This window comes from Dioscorea cayenensis, chromosome 4 (assembly GCF_009730915.1).
Source record: "Dioscorea cayenensis subsp. rotundata cultivar TDr96_F1 chromosome 4, TDr96_F1_v2_PseudoChromosome.rev07_lg8_w22 25.fasta, whole genome shotgun sequence".
NCBI classification, from domain to species: Eukaryota; Viridiplantae; Streptophyta; class Magnoliopsida; order Dioscoreales; family Dioscoreaceae; genus Dioscorea; species Dioscorea cayenensis.
The window spans coordinates 7,378,264-7,395,100 of record NC_052474.1 but is presented as its reverse complement, the minus strand read 5'-3'; the positions used below and the strand labels follow the sequence as shown (position 1 = coordinate 7,395,100).

Below are 16,837 nucleotides of genomic sequence, written 5' to 3'. Positions count from 1 at the left end.
TGTGGCATATGAGGCTTGGACATGCTGGTGAGAAGGCACTACAAGGGTTGGTTAAGCAAGGCTTGTTAAAGGGTGCAAAGACATGCAAGATTGATTTTTGTGAGCATTGTGTATTGGGAAAACAGACCAAGGTGAAATTTGGAACCTCAATACATCAGACTGAAGGAATTCTTGATTATGTGCATACAGATGTTTGGGGGCCAACACAGGTTGCATCTTTAGGAGGAAAGTTTTGGTTTGTTACATTTGTATATGACTTTTGCAGAAGAGTTTGGGTCTACACAATGAAGACTAAAAAAATGAGGGTTTTTCAACACTTTTTGTTTTGAAGAAAAATGGTTGAGAATCGATCGGAAGGAAAAATAAAGTGCTTGAGGTCCGACAGCGGAGGTGAGTACAAGTCTAATTCTTTCCGAAATTTTGTGAAGATGAAGGTATTATGAGGCATTTCACGGTGAGGGAAATCCACAACGAATGGGAGTAGCGAGAGAGGATGAGCAGGGACCTTGTTGGAAAAGGTGAGGGTGTATGTTGTCTAACAGCTGCTTTGGGCAAGATGTTTTTGAGGCGGGAGGCGGGTTACATATGCATGCCACCTCATCAATAGATTACCATCGATTGCACTTGAAGGTAAAAACACCTTATGATGTGTGGACTGGAAAAACCTCACTCGATTATGATTCTTTGTATATTTTTTTGGTTGTCTCTGCTTACTTTCATGTCACAGAAAGTAAACTTGATCCGAGAGCAAAGAAAGGTGTATTTTTGGGTCTTTGCGAGTGGTGTCAAAGGATACGAGGTTATGGTGCCCGAGTTGAAAAAAAGTTGATATTAAGCAGAGATGTTACATTTGATGAAGGCAGATTTCTCAAAAGTGAAATACAACCTAGTAAGAAAATTGTGCAAAGCAGGAATGTGCAACAGGTGGAGTTTGAGCATAATGCATCTAGTTCCCAGATGGATGCAAGCCGTACACCTACAAATGATTTTACAGATAATATTGATGGAGGTTCTCAGCATGAACCTAAACAACAGCATGATAATAGCATAGCTGCAACTAGGACAAGGAGAGAAATCAGAAAGCCACCCCGATTTGCTGACATGGTTGCTTATGCGTTGCCTGTTTTAGAAGATGACATTCCAACCACCTATAAAGAAGCCATTAGAAGTTCAGAAAAAATAGATTGGAATAAGGCTATGGATGAAGAAATGCAATCTCTTCAGAAGAATAACACTTGGGAGCTTGTGAAGCTACCAAAGGGAAGAAAAGAGATTGGTTGCAAATGGGTGTATGCAAAAAAGGAAGGTACTCAGGGAAAAGATAGTGTGAAGTTCAAGGCAAGATTGGTGGCCAAAGGTTATGCACAAAGAGAAGGACTTGACTACAATGAGGTTTTTTCTCCAGTAGTAAAGCATTCATCTATTCGGATTCTTTTGGCTTTGGTTGCTCAGTTTGACTTGAATTTGGTGCAATTTGATGTGAAGACTGCATTTCTGCATGGGGACTTGGAAGAGGAGATTTACATGTCACAACCAGAAGGTTTCAAGGCAGTTGGCAAGGAAGACTTGGTTTGCAGGTTGAACAAGTCATTATATGGTTTGAAACAGTCTCCAAGGCAATGGTACAAGAGGTTTGATCAATTTATGAAAGTTAAGAAATTCACAAGAAGTCTTTATGATCCTTGTGTTTACTTTAAGAATTTGTTGGACGGGACTTTCATTTTCTTATTGTTATATGTGGATGACATGTTAATTGCCGCAAGAAATATTGCTGAGGTTGATAAGTTGAAGAACCAGTTGAACTCAGAATTTGAAATGAAGGAATTAGGAGAGGCTAAGAAGATATTGGGCATGGAGATTAGTAGAGATAGAGTAAAGGGCACAGTGCATCTGAGTCAAAATCAATACTTGAAGAAGATAGTACAACGGTTTGGTATGGATGAACACACTAAACCAGTTAGTACTCCTCTTGCTCCTCATTTTAAATTGAGTGCTGATCAATCCCCAAAATCTGATGTCGAAAGAGATTATATGAAGAAGGTACCTTATGCTAGTTTAATTGGATGTCTTATGTATGCTATGGTATGTACAAGACCCGATATTTCCAGTCATTAGTATGGTGTGTAGATATATGCATGATCCAGGTAAAAAGCACTGGGAAGTTGCAAAGTGGGTATTGAGGTACATTAAAGGCACTATGGAGGTTGGTCTGAAATTTGAGAGAAATCATGAGAATGATGACGATTTCTCATTGGCTATGTGGATTCCGATTTTCGTCGGTGATCCGGACAATAGGAGGTCTACTACTGTGGTATTTGTTTATTTTGGCTAGTGGGCCCTACTCGGTTGGAAGTCTACATCTGCGGTTCATCTGTAGCATTATCTACTACGAAGGAGTATATGGCAACAGCAGAAGCTTTTGAAGGAGGCCATTTGGATACATGGACTGATTGCGGACTTGGGGGTTTAACCAAAAATCAGGGTGGAGGTATTTAGTGATAGCCAGAGTGCTATTCACTTAGCAAAGAACTAGGTTCACCATGCTCGGACTAAACATATAGATGTTCGCTTTCATTTTGTTCATGATATTGTGAATGGTGGGGTTATTTTTGCTCGGAAAATTCATACAAGGGATAATCCTGTTGATATGATGACTAAGGTCATTGGTGGTGCCAAGTTCAATCATTGCTTGAACTTGGTCAACATTGTGATTGTTTGAATTGTTGGAGATGCAGCAAGGAACTTGTGAGATTGGTGTGAGATTTCATACTAAGGTGGATGTCGATGATGAGATGGTTTGTGATGTGGCTTGCAAATCTCGCTAAGGTTGTGGAAAAACAAACAGAAATATGCAAAAATAAAATGAAAAATGCACAAGAACACAGGAATTTAACGTGGTTCGGCTTTCAATCAAGCCTACATCCACGGAGCAGCAAGAAAACCCTCTTAATTTTCAATGACGAGCAATACACACATACTAAGGGGGAAAAACAAGGAAAAGTTTCATATAACCCCTTAAGTTATTCCAAAATTGGCCAATGGGTTCACAAATAAGTAAAATGACAAATCAACCCATATAAAATAGTATAGGGTTGAAAATGCAAAACGAGTCATCCAACTTAAGCCCCAAATCAACACCATCTTCGCCAATCTACATATAACTCATGGTTCTTGATATGTTGCTCCAGTCAAACATCTGATCAAGGATCTAATTTCTTGCATGATTAAATAATCAAGTACATTATTACACTATCAAACTATCTAGCCTGGACATCAGAATTGGTAACATCATTGATAGAATGAACGAGGGTTGCATGAGACCCAATGCTTGAGGATGATCCATTTGACACAGAACTTCTCTGTCTCATAAAAGTTGGAGGCTGGCTGGGCTCTGGAAACACTGTTTCATCTACACTCCTCAGCATATGAACAACAAGAGACATTGTAGGTCTCACTTCTGTATTTTCCTGCACGCACAACAAACCTATTTTGATGCATTTCATTGCTTCATTAATTGGATATGAACCTTCAAGCAAAGGATCCATCAACTTCACTGCTCTTCCTTCAACCCACAAATGCCACATCTGTTGTATTTAAATATAATGTAAAGTTATTATCTCATTAATCACATATTGTTTTGAATTATAATAACTCACATTTCGGATAAGAGTCTGGCCATGTTCTTCAAAGTGTTCTCTTCCATTCCTTTGTCCAGTTACTATTTCAAGTATGAGAACCCCAAAGCTATAAACATCAGACTTTGCAGAGAATAAGCCTCCCATTGCATACTCTGGAGCCATGTATCCACTGTTTCAAGTGTCATGTTAATATGGGATTATATATACATAAAGTGTAACAAAAGCAAACATCTAAAAATGGGCTTAGCGTACTAAGTTCCAACGACTCTGTTTGTATTAGCTTCACTTTCATCTCCTCCGAAAATCCTAGCCATGCCAAAGTCTGATATCTTGGGTGTCATTTTGTTGTCTAGTAAAACATTACTGGCTTTAAGGTCCCTGTGGATGACTTTGAGCAGTGAGTCTTCATGAAGGTAGAGAAGGCCTCTCGCAATTCCTCCGATGATTTGAAGCCGTTTATTCCAATCTAGTTGTACTCGCTTTTCTGAATCTGTTAATCAAAATTGAGGGGGAAAAACAATGTAAGTGTTTGAATATATTAAGAAGGCAGAGCATGTTTGGTTTGGAACTGACCAAAGAGAAGAGCATCAAGGCTCTTGTTTGGCAGATATTCATAGATGAGGAGCTTCTCTTCTCTCTCAGCACACCAACCAAGCATTTTCACAAGATTTCTATGCTGGAGTTTGGCAATCAACTTCACCTCATTTTCAAATTCAATGGCACCTTGCTTAGATTTTGCTGAAAGCCTCTTAACTGCAACCTCTGTTCCATTATTCAGAACACCCTGAAAACATGATAATCACTTATCAGAAACCGCATTATTTTTAATTAGTGGTAAGAAAAACAATTATTGTAATTAATTACTTTATAAACAGAACCGAATCCCCCTTCTCCAAGCTTATTTTCAACAGCAAAGTTACCAGTTGCTGCTTGTATTGTAGCAAGATCCATGAATGGCAAATCATTATTAGTGACTGGCCTGTAATCTTCAAATTGCTTTCTTCTTCTTTCTGAGAATAAGAAAAAAGGTATATTACTAACCATATAAGCATCAAACAATCAAAAAAGGATAATTAACTAGCATATGCATACCATTTCTGCGCCTCAACCTCCACCATATATAGAGGATACAAGAACCCAAAAGGATGAGTCCCGAAACAGGGGCAGCAATGGCAGCAATATTAACAGTTTTTGACTTCTTCTTTCCTTCTGTTAAAGCGTGGACTTATTACACTATATAACAAGCATAACATGAAAAATAAATCTTGAAGGTTAAAAAAAAGCAAAGATTACTCACCGCCACCATTGTTTGGTTCAGGAGACACTGGGGGGGATAAAGTCGATATCAAGGCAGTATCAAAGAAAGGATTGACCTCAAACCTCAAGGTACAACTACCTGAGAGATAGCGCCACCCATTGGTTTTGTTGCAGTCCATGGACACCTGGCTCACCCCTCTCTGCAAGCATTGCGTGCATCCCTCCTTACTAAGATCTCTAGTGCACTGCAAGAGAACATAGCCTTTCAATGAGTTACTGATCTCCTCTTCTCCAGCACCCACAAACATCTGATTATTGACTGTGTCATTGATCAATCCCAGCGCCAGATTCACCGTAGCAATGTTCGCCTCAGGCGATAGTTGGTTCACGCCACATAGCCGCTGAACACTATCAGTGTCCACCTTCCCAAAGAAGTTCTGGTTCGAGTACCTAACAAAGCATTTCTCATACCATTCAATGGCTTGTGCTTTGTTTGGACAGGCTTCTACTATGCCTTTACTTGCATCCTGCAGGCAGCTCTGACAATCATCGGTTTTGTTTTGTATATCTCCTCTGCAGAGTGCTAAGCCATAGATCTTGTTCATGTCCTCTCCTTCACTTGTCTTGTAGAAGCCATTAAATGCTGGAGCTTGTTTGGTTAAGTTTGACAGGATGCTTTCAAGCTGTGCTGTGGCATTCAGGCCATTAGAAGCTAGGAAGTCATCGCTTGAACAATCGCTTCTAGAGATGGATGTACTGGTTCCACCGAGATTCTGAAGAAAAGGTGTGGCTTCATACCTTATCCAACAGCTAGGAGCCAAATATCTCCATCCATTAGCACTAGTGCAACAAGCCGTGATGTTTGCCAATATGGTAGTCAAGCAGTTACTGCATTCTTTAGTGGTTAAATCTGAAGAACACTGTGCAAGAGCATACAAGCTTTCATTTATTAAAGCTTGGGATTTGAACATATGAGTGGCAGTTGGAGCCTCCCGTACTAACTGGGACACCACTTGCACTGGCCTTTTTGAAGTGGTGTTCTCTTTATTATTGATCATCCAGAAGCCATTAGTGTCTGGGTCTCCAAAGAAGTTGGTATCAGAGTAACGTAGCTCACAGTAATCATACCATATGATGGCTTGTTTTGAGCTTGGGCAGTTAACAGTGATGTCATTAATGGCAGTTTGAATGCAGTCTTGGCATTGGGCTTGTGGGAGGTCACCAGTGCAGAAATAGAGACCGAAGACGGTGGCCGGAGCCTCGCCATCTGTTTCATTGATGGAAATGGACGATGAGGATTTGCCTTTGAGGATGGATAAGAGGGAGTTGAGGTTGGTGGAGAAAGGGCTGTTGTCTACGTATTTGGTGGTGCCACAGCTGGGGTTGATTTGCTTGTAAGTGAGAGTTTCTATGGCAATGGAATGGAGAAATGTCCATTGGATGAGAAAGTAGAAGAAGCTAAATATTGTGCAACGGTGGAGAAGAAGAAGATGACCATATCTTTTCATGGTTTATGAGGTATGAGATAAAACTCTGCTGGTTATATATATATAATATTATTTGATGTCCGGAACTTCTGTTGATCTTTCTGATTATTCTTTTGTCTCAACAGTAGTCTTGATAATGTCATTCGACTCATTCCGCAACTGAGTCAATCCGATTTGTGAGTATGTGCAAGCAAGTCATGCATACTTTTCTCTGTTTGTTCTCTTTTGTGCAATATAATGCCTTTCTTTTGTCACTTTGAAAGGGCCACGCATAATTTTCTCCATTTATTCTATAGACCTAGTCAAATCACGGCTAATTTATTAAAATAATGTAGTTTTAATAACATTTCCCTAATTATTTAGGGAAATACTCATTTTATAATTTTTTATTATTTTTTTTAAATTACCGGTTCCACTGTGTTTTTTTAATATTTAAATTTTATTTTTTAAAAAAACAAAGGGCCGTTATTTTTTTAATATTAAGTTTTTATTTTTTAAAAAAACAAAGGGCCGTTATTTTTTTAATATTAAGTTTTTATTTTTTTAAAAAACTATGGGTCAAGTAGTTTTTAAATTAAAAAAATTTTACATCCAAACCCTTATAGTTTTCATTAATTTTTTTTATAACTTATTTTTTCTTACTTTGACAATCTTATTTCTACTTTCACTAATTGTAATCGGCTGCTAATAATTTAAATAAATAATTTTAATATTTTTTTCATAATAAGGAGGTTGTTGGGATGAATTATTGGTGGCATATGACACCTACCCTATTCATGAGAGCCATTGGATGAAATTGATCTTACTCATCCATTTGTTAGGTGTTGGTCTATATAAACCCTCCAAGTTCCTTTTTCTAAAACACACAAGTATTTTTATAAGAAAAAAAATTATCAATATAGAGAAAAGCACTTCTTTAAAATTTTTGTCATTGTAGTTTTTTTATTTTCTTGCAAAGTTATTTTATTTTTTTCACATTAAATCTAGCAAAATTCATAATCTTGTTATACTTAATGAAGGAGACAACCTTGGTTGAGAGGAACACCGACCAAGGGGCCGCAGGAACTCTTGACGAAAGAACAAGCTTCCACTACGGTTGCTAGTTACTCAATTTTGATCAATGAAAAAAATATTTAAATTATTAACAGTCGGTTACAATTAGTGAAAGTAGAAATAAGATAGTAGAAGTGAGAAAAAATAAGTTATAAGAAAATTTAATAAAAACTATAAGGGCTTGGATGTAAATTTTTTTTAATTTAAAACTAACGTACTTGCAGTTTTTTTAAAAAATAAAAACTTAATATTAAAAAAATAATGGACCCCTCTCTTTTTTAAAAAATAAAATTTAAATATTAAAAAAACATAGTGGGATCGGTAATTTAAAAAAATAATAAAAAATATAAAATGCGTATTTTTGTAAATAATTACAGAAATATGCTTTTTGGAAATTAATTATTGAAACTACATTATTTTAATAAATTGGCCTCAAATCACCTAACCTACAAAGTTTTAATAAATAGCTTGACTCGGCAAGTGATGGTAGAAACTGGGTGTCTACAAGAAATGTTGTTGGTTGAAGATCATTCAATTTAACTGCCAAAAAGCAAAACTCTCTGTAGCCATTTCATTACTCACAATCTAAAATAAAAGAGTAATGCTATTCTTTACTACCAAGCTTCCCGAAATGCTCACCAGAATGACGTGGCGGACAATGAGTCAGCAGGATATTAATAATAATAATAATAATAATAATAGTAGCAGTAACATTCTCTTTTCTCTCTTTCTGTTTCTCTTCTCTCTCCCGTCGTCCTACTCTCGCCGCTCACGCCGCCGTCTCTCTCTCATCGTCCTACTCTCGCCGCTCACGCCGCCGTCACGGCATCTTCATCATCATCATCACAGCCATCAAACACAAGCTCACTACCGCACTACCATCATCCTATTTTCGCCGTCAAACACAAGCTCTCACCACCTCTGTCGTCATCACTCTCTGACGATCTCTGCCGGCATCGTCACCGTCGGCATCCTCATCCTATTTCCATAGTCCCCTCACCCAATCCCAGCTATTCCGGCAATCGCCGCCACCGTTGTCAGTCTTAAATTTGTGTAAAATCTCTACAAGCTCTCACCATCTCCGTTGTCATCATTCTCTCACGATCTCCGCCTGCGTCATTCACCCAATCCTAGCTATTCCGGAAATCGCCATCACCGTTGTCAGTATTAAATTTGTGGAAAATCTCCATTCACAGAGAAGCACACAAAGGTATGCTTTGGTTTGATCTTGAATTTGTTTATTTACTGGGTTGATCATCCATGCTTTGTTGATGAGTAATTTTTGGAATTATACAGTTATTTTTGTCTACAGATCTGAAAAAGAGAAGGAGTTGTCTCAATTGTTTTTCTTGTGCCACTAGTTTTTCATCTCTAGGTGAGTTTATATTATTTTGAATTGGTTTATTCTAAGACCATTGTTTTTCACTTTCAGGTGGTAATTTCTGAATTGATTTGTTGTTTTGTAGCCCATCATCCAAATCAAGAATACTATGGCAGAGCAAAAAATTGTCTCCTCTGAACTATGCAAGAAGGGGATAGAAGCTGGGTCTTCAAGTTTAGAAATTTTGAATGAAGAAAATGAAGCCATGGTAAATATGGAAGTACCAACATGTGGAAAAGTTGTTCCAAAAGCAGGCATGAACCTCAATTCTCAAGAAGAAGTATACAATTTGTACATTGAATATGCTCGGCAAGAAGGTTTTGGTATTACCAAACGAAGTACAAGATCAGGAGAAGATGGAAAATTGAAATATTACACACTTGCATGTGTAAGAGGTGGCAAAAGAATATCAACCGCCAAAAATGCTTTCAACCTAAGACTATCTACTAAGATGAATTGTCAAGCCAAGATAAATGTTATAATCAGTGATAATGGACAGTGTACTATATCGCGTGTTAATTTAACACAATCATGCACTTAGTCCACAGAAATCTCGTTTTCAGAGATGCAATAAAAAAATGGATGGATATGTGAAAAGAAGACTTGAGTTAAATGATCAAGCAGGCATAGGCTTGAGTAAGAATTTTCATTCTTTAGCGGTTGAAAGTGGTGGTTATGAGAATTTAACATATACTGAAAAAGATTGCAGAAATTACATTGCAAAAGCAAGATAGCTTAGGCTTGGTGTTGGGGATGCTGAAGCCCTTGGCAATTATTTCTCTCGAATGCACCAGAGAAATTCAAATTTTTTTCATATGATCGATATAGATGATGAAGGTCATTTGAGAAATGTATTTTGGGCAGATGCAATGTCCATAGCAGCTTATGAGGCTTTTGGTGATGTAATATCATTTAACACGACATACTTGACGAATAAGTATGACATGCCTTTTGCTCCTTTTGTTGGTGTAAATCATCACGGGCAAACTATATTATTCGGATGTGGTTTATTGTCAAAGGAAGATACAAAAACTTATATTTGGTTGTTCAATACTTGGTTAGAATGCATGGCTGGTAAAGCTCCTAAGGTTATAATTACAGATCAATGTATGGCTATTCAAGATGCAGTTAAGGCAGTTTTCCCGAACTCTCATCACCGACTTTGCTTATGGCATATCATGAAGAAAGTTCCTGAGAAACTTGGAGGGTTAAATGAGTACAAAGCAATAAAGAAGGTATTAAAGAGCATCATTTATGAGGCAATGGATATTCAAGAATTCAAGATACTTGGTTGAAGATGGTAAAGGACTACAATGTTGAAAGAAATGAGTGGTTGAATTTCTTATACAATATCTGGCCATCGATGGGCACCTATCTATGTTAAAGGAATTTTTTGGGCTGGAATGTCTACCACACAAAGAAGTGAAAGCATAAATGTTTTTTTTGATGGCTATGTTTGTCCAACAACATCTTTAAAGCAATTTGTGGAGCAATATGACAATGCATTAAAAAGCAAGATTGAAAAGGAAAACAAAGCAGATTTTGCTTCATTTAACACAAGCTTTCACATGATAACCGACTGTTATTTTGAGAAGCAACTACAAGAAGCCTACACAAATGAAATTTTTGGATTGTTGCAAGATGAACTGAGAGGAATGCTATATTGCAATTTTGTACTTATAAATTCGGGATGGGCGATATATATATTTCAGTGATGATATTTTCAGAGGAAAAAGAAGGCATATTTAGAAGACAAGTGGTATTTAATGTCTATCATAATGAAGTTGATTTTGACACTAAATGCTCATGCCGTTTATTTGAGTTCAAAGGAATTATTTGTAGACATATTTGCAAGGTTTTCCTTGAGAAGAATGTCAAAGAGCTTCCACCTCAATATATTTTACCTCGTTGGAGAAAAGACATCAAACGCAAGCATACTTATGTGATGAATTGTTATGATGATACAAACACTTGTGAGCAAAAATTGCGATATAATAATTTATGCTCTCATTTTTCCAAAGCTGCTGAAATTGGAGCACAATCTATTGAGAAATATAATTTTCTAATGAAGTTTGTGGATGGGGCAATTGAGAAGTTGATGGATGATACAAATTATTGGGAGAGCCATCCAAAGCAACATTCATTGGAAGTGGATCATGAACAACACCAAGCAACATCTTCAACAACAAAGTTTCGAACTCCTTTAAAAGTTCGAACTAAGGGCCGACCACCATTGAAGAGGAAGAAGTCAAAAGTCGAAGAATTAATCATTAGAAATAAGAAAAAGGTACACATACAAGAACTTCATATTATTTTTAATAATTGCTACGCTAAAATTTATTTATTTTTATTTACTCAGAAGATTCATCTTAAGGGAAATACACAAACTCCATATGGCACACAAGAACTTTGTACTCAAGAAAGTGTGGTAATATGATGTTATTTAAGAGTATATTTGTTATGTTGTTTCATATAATATTTTTAATATAATAGACTAAGTTTTTTTTCTTAGGTGAATTCAAATTCTCTTCCAAATGCTTTGAATATGTATGTCGCTAGCTTCACTTTACAAAATATTGGCACTGATTCTTCATCACAGGTAACTAGAAAGCTTTATTTCAACACATATGATTTAGATGACTAAAAGTTCATACAATATTTGCAGCAAAATATACCATCAACTCATCTGACAATGACTAATAGAGCACAGTAGCCTTGTTACCGAGGTAAGCATGTTGTTGAAGAAGTTATACCAATAAGTGTTTTTATTTTGTTTTTATTTTTAGCTTGATCTTTAATAGTTGGTCATTGTTTTCTTTGCAGATCCAATGTTGTTTTGGATTTCTAGTTTGTTAGATTTTATGCAGAAATATGTGTTTTGTACTGTAGTTATTTGGATTTCAAAACTGTGTTGAATTTTGTTGTGCCTTGGATGAAAGTAACTATGTGTATTGAATTCTATCATGGCTGTGATGTAAGCAACTGTGTACTGAATTTTTAGGTTTCATGTATTCCATTTTCATAATTATGAGCTTGAATTTCTCTACATTTATTTATGTTTATATTTACAGATTTCATATATTTCCCTTGTGCAGAAAATACTGTTTCAGCAAAATCCTGTTTCAGCAAAATCCTGTTTCATATATTTGCATATTTCATATATTTCCCATGTGCAGAAAATCATGTTTCATATATCTGCAGATTTCATAATGATGCAGATAATCCTGTGCAGAAAATCTATATTTCAGCAAAATCTAGACAATTTTCGTATTTACAAGTCATAGTTTTCATATTTACAATATTATTGTTAATGCAAAAAGCATTCTGATTACACAATTCTGATTCCAATTCACATAACTGGCAATTACAATTCATATATTTCATATTTACAATTCACATAATTGTCAATCACAATTATGATTACAAAGTATAGTTTTCATATTTGCAAGACTGTTGTTGCTGTTAATTCTGTTCCTTGTTCATTTAGAAGTGTTTCTAGGCTCGAACCCGACTGCATCTCTTTGTTTCTCTTGATATCTTGACAACCTATGCAACACTGAAGGTTCTAATGTCAATAAGAATTGCTCCCATTGTCATACAAGCAAAATGCCCAGTTAATGCCGCCAAGAAACTGTGCAACCTGGACAAAATGTGGAAATATGTCATACAGAAGTAAAAGAAAAAATCATGCATACACAAAAAATCATGCATACGCCACCATCATGCAGAAGTAAAGACAGCCATACAAGAAGATCTATGGAGACACCATTACACTTGAACCCCATAACATGTACGTGAGCATCAAGCATAGGATGCAGTTGCTTCATTACTACAAAATCTGGCCCCAACCTCTGTTCCAAAGCTTGATGCATTTGTCCAGTACCTCCACACTAGTATACCTTCTAGTTCTACAACCATTGACTTCTTTGCAGCCCGAATTATGTAATCCAGTCCCTAACAACCGCTCAAAATGCAAAAATGGAAATTAGTTCATAATCAAATAAATGAGCAGTTATTAACAAATTCTAGATTGATATGCAGCAAAAGAAAATCACCTAAAGAAAAAGAATGAAAAAAGAAATAAAGAAAAAAACATGATTCGAGAAATGCTACCTTCTGGTGCATCAAAGAAAAATATCTACCATATCCATTAAACCACCACTCTCGTTTGATATACCAATGCAAAAAAAAATGCAACAACTTATTCGATATGTAATCATCCATAATATCAGGTATGAGACCGCAACACATTCTTTTGATCTAGGAACAACATAAACAAACATTGAGATATTAAACAATAAAGTTTATTAAAGCAGTACAATTCAGTTGCAATGGCCAAATAAAATCACATGGATGACAAAAGCAATATTTTTACTTTCAATGTTCTCAAACCAAAAGCAAAGTCAAGAATCAAAAGCAGGTCTTCCTTAAGGAGCATGCAGGTGCTGAATAATGCAATCATGAAAGGAATGTATCATCTCACAAATCAAAATAACAACAAACCTGTTCACCATAGAGGATATTTCTCGGAAAAAAATATTAAAATAATAATACTAAGAGGCACAAGATAACTTGAAAAACAATTGGGATAAATGCATTTGAAATCAGTTAGGTGTAAAATGACAATACCTCTATGGCATTAATAGTCAGGAGGATAACAATGATTTTCTCAAAGAACCTCTGGTGTTCTTCAACATCAACCACTATGTGACGGTGATACAAGTAATTGGAAAACAGTGCTCTAATTTCCTTCAAACATAGAGACGAGATCAAGAAACAGAGCAAACATAGAGGATTTTCGTCAAAAACAAGACGAGATAAAAAACAAAACAAAACAAAACAAGAAAAGAAAACATAGACAAAAATCAAACAAAGAGATCGAATGCTTGCTGGCAATTCACAACAATCAAATTTTCGCAAAAAAAAAGGGGCAAAAATCACCAAAACTATATCTTAAGAAAAAGTAAAAAGAGATCACCGCCATTACCATTTGTTGACGAACTTGCTTCCCAGCAATCCACCCAGCATCTTCATTCTCACCGATACTTTCTTCGCCACTCATCCTTCTTCAGAGGATCAAAGAAATTGAAGAGATCGAAAGGTTGTTAGCCACAGTGACAGCGACAACTGGGACTGGACGGGATGGTGATGGCGACGGCGATGACGTGAGCTGGAAGGCCGACGGTAAGAGAAGGAGCCAAAGGCATTTGAGAGGGGACCAAAAAGTCGGGCGAGAGGGACACCCGAGTTTAGGGGCTTCATTTTGTCCAACCTTGTTTTATAAATGTCTCAGATTAGGAAAGAGATTGGCTGGAGTAGTTAGATGCCACATCAGCCGCCAACTCATTCGGGTGAGCAGTTTGGGAAGTCTGGTAGTAAAGAATAGCATTACTCAAAAAAAAAATTATGTTTTTGAGCTGATATTTCCTTTTTACTCCCAGTAGTTTTTTTTGTTAAAGGAACTGAACACAGCTAAAATACAAACAAACTAAAACTTAACAAAAGAGACCAAAGCTCTGGCATAGCTTTATGAGCCAAAAAGATAGCTCCATCACTTGGTGATAGAAAGAGATGTGGCATTCTCCTTCCTTGAACTGCGATTTGATCTACCACAGAATTCCATTCCCGAGGGATCATTGCTAATTCTCTAGCGCCATTCCTGCTAAGAAGTTGCTTGATGCTTTGAATAGAGTCTTGAATTTGCAAGTTGTAACTGTTGGAATTCAGGTCCACTGCCTTCTTAGGTTCGACGCAATCTGTGAAGACTCACGATAGATGAAGATTCCAATCTTTAGCTGTCTTGAGAGCCCAATCCATAGCTAGTCCTTTAGCTTAAATACTTGAGAGAGCAAACAGCTATTTCCATCCTGCAAACAGAAGTTCCATGTTAGTATTCATAACAACAAAACCCATGCCCCCTGTAGTATCGGAAGACACCCAAGAAGCATCAACAAACAACAGAGGATTTGTGTAATATCTTGAACCTGTGGATACCTGTTGGAAAATATATTCAGTGTATTACTACAGTGCAGTAAGATGTTTTCTATAGAGCAATCTTGTTAAGAAACCCCAAGTGTAAAGAACAAAGAAGTAATGTAAAAGTTTCTAAAAGATTTTGGGTTAAAGAGTAATAGAAAAATGATTAACATAAAATGTTTCTGAAAACCAAGGACTGAAAAGTAAGGTAGAAGGGACTTTTTTGAAATACTGTGTTATAATCCAGGGATTGTTAGACAGTTTGTAAGGATTTGTAATCAATACTATTTCATAATTCAGGGACCATTGATGAACTTTTTAGAGACTTTTGTGTAAGAGATTGTATTTTCAGGGATTAATAATAAATTTTGGTTGAAAACTTAAGTTGAGAAAAATCTAGAGTTTGATGGCTTCTTCTCTTTCTTCTTCATATTGCTACAGTAACATGAGGAAAAAAAGAAGAAGTGAGAAGAAAAAATGGGAGGTTTGAGGTGAAGGATTGGAGATCGCAGGAGGAAGCTCGTCGGAGAGTTGACCTTGCTTGGTAAGAGCTTTTCTTGTTATTTTTTTCATAAATGAGTGTATGTATGCATGTATGTACGTATTATGATTAATTTGATGAAGAAGATGATGGATTTGAGTAAGAAAAACATGTTCAATGGTTTTAGATGATTGTTGCTTCAAGTTGTTTTAGAAAAACTCTTGTAATCACGATGAATCTTGTTTGAAATGGAGATGTGATTTTCGGTTTTTACTGTAGTATTACTGTAGCACCGAGATTAGGATTTGGATTAGTTAATTAAGTTGATGATGATTATGATGATGATTAAGATGTTAATGTTGATGGTAGGATTGGAATTGGTTGTGTTTAGCCAAATTGATTTGGTTGGATCAAATCAAGTTGGAGTAAATTGGTTGAGTTGTGTTTGATTTGGTTGAGTTAGGCTTGATCAAATCAAGTTGAGTGGTTGGACTTGAATTATTTGGTTAAGTTAGATTGAAATTGATTTTGGCTTGGTTCAGATGTTGGGCTAAGGGGTTTGGGCTGAACCAATTCAAGGAGAATTGGGTTCAGTCGAACCAAGCTGGTTCAACAGATTTTGTATAAAAATTGAGTTGGTTCAAGGCTGGTTGGCTAGATTGAGGTTGATTCAATGAAATTGAGTTTGGTTCAGTGCAATTAAGCTTGGTTTAGTGGAATTGAGATTGGTTCAGCAGTGTTTAGCCTAAATTGTGTTGGTTTAAGAGCAATTGAAGGCTAGTTGGATTATGCAAGGTCGGGTTTTAATCAATTGGAGTAAGTGGGCCCAATTAGAGAGTCACTTATTGTTTTTTTGTATTTTCTTTTGGGTTTAATTTTGGTTATTAGCATATATTTATTTATTTTATTTCATCATTCTGTTAGGTGTTATTCAGGCTTGGAAAGGAATTCCAGGTCTAGCAAGAAGCCCAAGGGAGACCAGATGAGTTGGTAGTGACTATTATTTTAAATTATTGATTAATTATTATTATTTTGAAATAATTATTTAATGACTAGTATTTTGGAAATAATTGTTTAATTATTTCATTTTATTATGCTTAATTGCGTATAATGTTGAAATATACTTACATTCATTTGCGGTTGATGTGCCATGACAATCGTATTGATACATCTGTTTTATATAATTATATGTATTTGTAAACAGTGAAAATACATGTATATATGATTTAATTATTTGGTTCATGTATTTATTTTTTTATGGTTACATATGCTTTGATTTGAAATGATTAGTGAAATCATGTGCGTGTATTAAAATGTTTTATCGGCAATGTTTGTTGGAATTGGATTTCATTCCTGGAAAGGAATGGTGTTTTGGATCTAGATTTTACTGGTAGTATGCATGTATTGTACTGTGAATGCTTGTCTTGGATAAGGACCCTGTGATGTCATTTATACAGATTGTATTATTACTGCGTCTACAGGATGGTTTGGATGGTGACGGCCAGCTAAGGCCCGACTACTACAGTAGTGGGTTCCCACGGGCCAGCCTTTAGAGGTTGCGTGG

General features: G+C 36.2%; 2 protein-coding genes and 1 long non-coding RNA gene across 3 annotated transcripts; 2 read left to right on the top strand and 1 right to left on the bottom strand.

Annotated features, from left to right (window-relative positions):
- Positions 1–3,197: 3,197 nt before the first annotated feature.
- On the bottom strand, positions 3,198–6,403 carry LOC120258640 (cysteine-rich receptor-like protein kinase 10). The gene is made up of 7 exons (XM_039266091.1): positions 4,936–6,403; positions 4,731–4,847; positions 4,503–4,648; positions 4,212–4,422; positions 3,891–4,128; positions 3,657–3,807; positions 3,198–3,584 (listed from the first exon to the last, which is right to left on the bottom strand). Exons 1-7 carry the CDS (start codon positions 6,401–6,403, stop codon positions 3,258–3,260), a joined length of 2,658 nt encoding a protein of 885 aa, XP_039122025.1. The 3' UTR covers positions 3,198–3,257.
- A 2,171-nt stretch (positions 6,404–8,574) lies between these two features.
- Positions 8,575–9,059, top strand: LOC120258953. Its single transcript, XR_005536042.1, has 3 exons — positions 8,575–8,645; positions 8,748–8,810; positions 8,902–9,059. It is a non-coding gene; the product is annotated as an uncharacterized LOC120258953 (long non-coding RNA).
- A 626-nt stretch (positions 9,060–9,685) lies between these two features.
- On the top strand, positions 9,686–11,460 carry LOC120258639 (protein FAR1-RELATED SEQUENCE 3-like). The gene is made up of 3 exons (XM_039266090.1): positions 9,686–10,106; positions 10,838–11,103; positions 11,329–11,460. The coding sequence occupies exons 1-3, from the start codon at positions 9,686–9,688 to the stop codon at positions 11,458–11,460; spliced, it is 819 nt and encodes a 272-aa protein (XP_039122024.1).
- The last annotated feature ends 5,377 nt before the right edge of the window (positions 11,461–16,837 follow it).